General features: G+C 53.1%; 1 protein-coding gene across 1 annotated transcript; it reads left to right on the top strand.

The window, feature by feature from the left end:
* Positions 1-211: 211 nt before the first annotated feature.
* LOC134669897 (uncharacterized) lies at positions 212-6,160 on the top strand. The gene has a single exon (XM_063527512.1). It carries the CDS (start codon positions 212-214, stop codon positions 6,158-6,160), a length of 5,949 nt encoding a protein of 1,982 aa, XP_063383582.1.
* Positions 6,161-6,742: the final 582 nt, after the last annotated feature.

Here is a 6,742-nt window from a genome sequence, read left to right as displayed (position 1 = left end):
CGCATTACGGTGCATCAGAGTCTGGGCCGGCTGCGGTTTCGAGCGAGGCGCCAGTAGACCAGCTACCTTCTCCAACTGCTATCGTCGGCTATATTGGACGTTGAGAGTTCAATATTTTCTGGTCCTTCGAGCCGGATCTACTGTCAGCGCACCGGGACGTCGTGTTCAAGACTACAGTACCTGCGAAGCAACTATACAAATGACTGACAAAATGGTCATTACGCGTTCGAGGAAGGCAGCGTCGGTGCAGAGCGACGAGGATAGGCGACGTTATCTGGCTGAGGGCGCGGCGGCCGCGGAAAGGGCTGCCCGCGCCGAAGCGGAAAGGGCAGATGGCGCCGAGGCGGCGCGCCCGCTACTGACACCTATATCGTCGGCCGACGCGCTTAGCGATCGTCCGCGGGCCGCTAGCGCTGAACCGTTTGGCGCGGCGACCGCATCACAGAATACCTTCAGGCCACAAGGGACCCCCTCGCAAGATAATACACTGTTGTGGAGCAGGGAGCTCCGCAAGCGGTTACGACGACTTGCGAGGCCCACACCGTTACCAGTGCGACGGGCGAAGGCGAAGCCCAAAGATGTCGCATCTACGCAGCAACAGGGAGTCACTATGGAGTCGAGCACACCGTATGCCCCTGCACCCAGTCAATCCGTACATTCGTGCGCTAGTACGGTCATCGAGGCTAGGCTCTCTCAAGTCGAGCTTGAAGCGAGCGAACGTCTAGCGGAGATACAGCGAAAGGAGTTGCAGATCGAAGCCGACTTAATAAAGAAGAGGCTAGAAGCACAAAAATCGCAGATTCGAGCGGAAGGAAGTGTAGGCGCAGTCTCAGTCGTAGGGGACGTCGAGCCACAACGGAAGCGGATCCTGAAGTGGATAGACGACTCTCAGGACGATAAGCCGCTAACCGAACATATCGAGAAGAGGTTAGCCAACGAGCCACCACCGGACTACGAGACTCCTAGACGGCCTACGCGGGACGAGCGACATATGCGACGCCGCTCACCGAGCCGCGAGGAGCGGCAACAGCGATCGGAATCGCCACCGGAGGAGCCCCGTACGCCGCACACGGCGCGTACGCAACATACGGAAGGCACAGTTGCGGAGTCTATGCTGCACTTGTTCGAGAAGATGCAGATGGCGGCTCGCCCGGCACCTAAGGATATCTTCGAGCTACCTCACTTCTACGGCGACGTGAGCGAATGGCGAAGTTTTTACAATACCTACGTCGAGACTACGAAGCGCTACAAGTTTACCGACTACGAGAACGTTGCAAGACTGCGTATGGCGTTACGCGGGGACGCTAAGATGTGCGTGTCACATGTCCTGTCTACAGCTACTCGTCCAGACATGGTTATACGTATACTGAAGAAGCAGTTTGGCCGAAGCGAGGTGCTTTTGGATAAAGCAATCGAGGACCTACGAAGACTGCCACCGTTGGGGCCGAGTGCGAACGACCTCAACACGTTTGCAATCAAGATTATGAACGTCGTATCTACTATCATGGACATAGATAGAAGACACTACGCCGACAATCCGTTGCTGATACGAGAAGTAACCGACCGTTTATCGCCTCATCTACGAAGCAGATGGTGCGACTACGCCAACAGACATCGAGATACTGATGACCCCGAGATCCTGCAGTTGGCTGATTTCCTAATGGAAGAGAGCGAGCTAGAGATGTCGTTCTGTCACGCTCGCGCGCCGATGAAGCGCGCGCAGGGACCGACGACAGCACCGTTCGCGCGCGCGCCCGGCGCTAGACTGAACGCGCCCGCGCCGCGCAACTTCATCCCTACTCCAGCTCCGGCCGCAAATCGATGCAGCGGAGCGCAGAAGGCTACGTACGCGGCTCGACAAATCACCGCGAAGAGCACGTGTCTGTACTGCGGTGGCAATCACATTACTACAGATTGTCGCAAGCTGGCCGCGCAGAGTATAGGCGCTAGATGGGAGTGGGCAAGACTCAACCGTATATGCTTCAGATGTATGGACGCGAAACATTTGAAGTCGCAATGCAACACGAAAGGGTGTGGCGTGACAGGCTGTCCGCACACGCATCATCGTTTGCTGCACGCCGAGCCTATGCAGGCTAGCAATAATAACAGCGGAGCTACGATGGCGGTAGCTCAATCGACGCATCGAGTGGTCGCCTCACCGAGAATGACGTCATCGTTTGCGGCAGCGGCCGAATCGGAGCCACGGCCTACAGAACGAGAGGACAACGACCCGCGCGTCTACGTGTCGTCAACCCCAAATTTCAACGTGCTACTGAAGGTGCTGCCAGTAACCGTCACGGGGCCGAAGGGTACGGCTCAAATATTCGCATTCCTCGACGATGGGTCAACGCTTTCAATGATCGATCAAGACGTCGCGGACGAAATCGGAGCAGTAGGTGAAGACGAACCTCTATGTCTACGAGGTATAAGAAACCTGAAGCATACGTCCATCACGCAAACTGTAAAGGCGCAAGTGGGACCACTACGAGGAGGCACCGTGCACGAAATCGTCATGAAAACCGTAGAAGGACTTGGAATACGATCGCAATCACTCAACAAGGCCGAGTTGATGAAATACAAGCACTTAGAAGATCTGGGCGACGAATGCTACGTGGGTACAGGAGTACCGCAAATGCTGATTGGAGGCGATTTCTGCCACCTGAAGACCCCCATCGAGATCAGGCAGGGCGGAGAAGACGAGCCATGCGCGATGAAGACACCCTTAGGCTGGGTATTTTTCGGGCGCATGCCGCGCATCATTCGTACAGTCGAGCAAACCGTACTTCATTGCCGCACAGATGACGACGAGTTAATCGATCAAGTGAAGAAGCATTGGTCGATTGAAGCGTTAGGAGTAACGAATAAAGAAAACGTCAGTCCGAGCGATCAGCGAGCCATCGACATTTTCAACGCTACAGTACGCAAGACCGCAGCGGGCCGGTACGAGGTCGGTCAACTGTGGGCGACGGACAACGTAAAGCTACCACCGAGCTACGTCATGGCGCGATCCAGATTACACAATTTGGAGGTGAAGATGCGGCGCGATAAGGATTTCGCTGAAGATTACGAGGCCCAGATACAGAAGCTGCTACAGAAAGGATACGCGGAACGTATCATGGAGCCGCCGCAAACCGACCGGACTTGGTTTTTGCCGCACTTCAGCGTTTTCAATTTAAATAAAGGCAAAAGAAGAGCCGTTTTTGACTGCGCGGCAAAAAGTCAAGGAAATAGTCTGAATGACTATATTTTATCGGGGCCAGACCTACTACGGAGCTTGTTAGGAATCCTACTACGATTCCGCGAATGGAATTTCGCGGTTGTCGCGGACATTCAAGAAATGTTCCTACAAATCCAGATGCGAGAAGAAGATCAACAGAGCCAGCTCTTCTTATGGCGCGGTACTAGAAGAGATATGGAGCCTCAAGTCTACAAACTGAACAGAGTTTGCTTTGGCAACGTGTCATCGCCTTTCCTAGCGCATTCAGTGCGCAATAGGAACGCAATCGACAATCGGGACAAATATCCGGACGCGGTCTACGATATTCACCACAACCATTATATGGACGACTACGTGGCATCGTACGAGACCGAAGATGAGCTGCTACGGGTATCGCAACAAGTGCGAGACTCGCACGCGGAGGGCAGCTTTTATCTACGAGGCTACGCGAGCAACAGTACGCGAATGTTAGCGAGCGTCGAGCCTGAATTACACGCAGCGCAAGGACCGACGCACCTGGGCGAAGGTCAACCTACGGTTCTAGGCATGACGTGGGACCCTAGAACTGACACTTTGGGCTACAACACGAAAATGCTGCGAGTTCCCGAGGCTGTGAAGCTACAGGAGCGGCCGCCGACGAAAAGGGAGCTACTCAGCGCGATAATGTCCATTTATGACCCTATGGGACTTATCGCACAATACGTTATCAGCGCGAAGATAATATTTCAACGAGTATGGACGAAAGGTACGACGTGGGACGCACCGCTAGAAGAAAAAGAAGCCGAGGACTTTTTTCAGTGGCAGAACGCACTGAAACACGTAGCGGCGCTACGCATACCTAGGCGGTATGAGTCACCGGGCGGAGCTACGAAATATACGCTACACATATTCACCGACGCGTCAACTGAAGCTTATTGCGCCGTGGCATATTGGCGTATCGAAAATTTAGAAGATGTACGAGTCAGCCTAGCAGCGGGCAAAAGCAGAGTCTGCCCCCTGAAAGTACTGTCAGTACCACGATTAGAGCTGACAGCCGCAGTTATTGGAGTTCGACTGGCCGAGACGATTAAAAAGGAGCAGCGATACGACGTCAAGAGGACTATCTACTGGACAGACTCGCGAGTATTGCTAGGATGGATTAAGGACGACGCGAGAAACTACAAGCCGTTCGTGTCACACCGTTTGGCTGAAATAGCTGAAAAATCGGACCGGCGAGCGTGGATGTACGTGCCAACCGACGTGAACCCCGCAGACCACGCTACGAGAGGAAAGCCGGCAAGAAAAATCACCGCACACGACGAGTGGTACAAAGGACCGTCATTTCTTTACCGACCAGAAACGGAGTGGCCGAGTCAAGAAACAGTCAGACCGACTGAAGACCTTCCTGAAAAGAAGAGCGGAGTCATAGTAGAGACTACGTTATCTACTACTACGTCAAAGTTAGATCCGTCGAGCGTGCTACCGGATATACGACGCTTCAGTAACTACGATAGACTGATAAATTCGACAGCCTACGTACTGCTTTTCATAGAGAAGCTGAAAACCAGAAATAAGACGCTACAACTGCAAGTGAAGCACATAAAGCGAGCCGAGCATATGTGGCTTCAGAATAGCCAGCGACGAAGTTTTCCCGACGAGCTACGTACACTAAGCGCAGGACGTGATTTGGACAGGAAATCGCGAATATATACTCTAGCACCCGAGCTGTGCGACGACGGCGTGCTACGCATGAAGACAAGATTGGGAAACGCTCCAGTGTTGTACACATCGGTACGACCCGTAATACTGGACGGCAAGGACTCATTTACCAGATTAATGGTCCAACGCGCACACAGGCGAATGGCGCACATTCACAACGAGGCGATAATAAATCAGCTACGTCAAGATTACTGGATCCTACAACTACGACCTACCGTGAAAGCTGTAGCGCGAGACTGCGCGCTGTGTAAGCTACGTCGAGCTTCACCGCGAGCGCAGCCCCTTGGCGATCTACCACCCGAGCGGCTACAGGCTTACCAGAGGCCATTCACCTACACCGCGCAAGACTACCTCGGGCCTATGTACGTGACCATAGGACGACGACGAGAGAAACGCTGGGTGTGTCTGTACACATGCCTAGTAACACGGGCTATTCATTTGGAAACAGTACATAGCCTGTCGACCGATAGCGCTTTACTGGCGTTAAGGCGCTTCGCCGCACGAAGAGGATGGCCGAGCGTTATGTACAGCGACAGCGCGACGTGCTTCAAGGCGGCATCGAACGAACTACGCGAGGCCTACAGGCAATGGCTTCCGCAGTTGCAACAGTACGGCGTACAACAACGTATGGACTGGAAGTTCATCCCCCCCGGCAACCCATCTGCAGGCGGAGCCTGGGAGCGGATGGTACGCACCGTGAAGACAGCGATGCTCTATACATTTAACACTAGAGCGCCAAAAACCGAAGTGTTCGAGACTCTACTGGCAGAGATCGAAAACATCGTCAATAGAAGGCCGTTAACGCACGTGAACGTCGATCCGGACAGCGAGGAAAGTCTCACACCTGCGCACTTTCTTCTACTTCACAACGCGAACCTACCAATGATTGGCGCTTACGACGAGAACGACAAGCGACAGTGGAGGGCTGCCCAGGCGCTAGCAGACCACTTCTGGCGGCGCTGGACCAAGGAGTACTTTCCACTGCTGGCACCGCGCAAATCATCCGACGACGGAGGACGACAGATCCGGCCGGGAGATGTAGTCATCATTTCCGAGCCCAGTGGACCACGCAGCGTGTGGCCTAAAGGAGTCGTCGAGACCGTCTACCATGGACCCGACGGACGGGTTCGCTCCGCAGACGTCAGGACGAGGCACGGAACGCTGCGCAGGCCGAGCTGCAAGTTGGCAGTCATCGCGTCGCAACCCATGCACCAGGAGTCTTCGACTGCGGGGACAAAATGTTAGCGACGCTACGACAAGGCGCGGATTAGTCTAAGCTAGATTTAAAATAAATTCGATTAAGGCTGTATTCGAAATAAAGATTTAAAGATAGGTAGGGAAACCGCGATTAGATTGTTAATAGATATAAGGACTTGTAATATTCGTTAGTTAAGTCGTAAGCTCGTATTAAGTTTTAGGTCACCTAGTACGATAGGTAAAAATGACTAAACTTATTTTCGGAATCCCAAGTAATCCCTATAAACTAGGCAAATTAATGTAGACGCTGCCATTGGTCAACCAAAGTGGGCGGGTCAAGACAGAGAAGTCACGAAATGAAAGGGACGGCGCGATACGCTCCCATTGGTCGATCAAATCCGGGCTCAGCGCGACAGTATAGCGCAATTTTCACTATGAAACTAGCATGTTTCCTTTAATAGGTCATTATCCGTCAGAGTTACATCATGACAATGTTTGTAAATATTGTAGATCATTAGCCTAGTTACCCAGTAAGATAAGAATCGTAAGGCAAAACAAGCAAACAAAGCCCTGCGAGCGGGCGAAGGGGTAATAAAACGCCTATTGTTCGTGCACCGTCGGCCTTTTGTT

This window comes from Cydia fagiglandana, chromosome 13, assembly GCF_963556715.1.
Source record: "Cydia fagiglandana chromosome 13, ilCydFagi1.1, whole genome shotgun sequence".
Lineage (NCBI taxonomy): Eukaryota > Metazoa > Arthropoda > Insecta > Lepidoptera > Tortricidae > Cydia > Cydia fagiglandana.
This window is presented reverse-complemented; position numbering and strand designations above follow the sequence as displayed.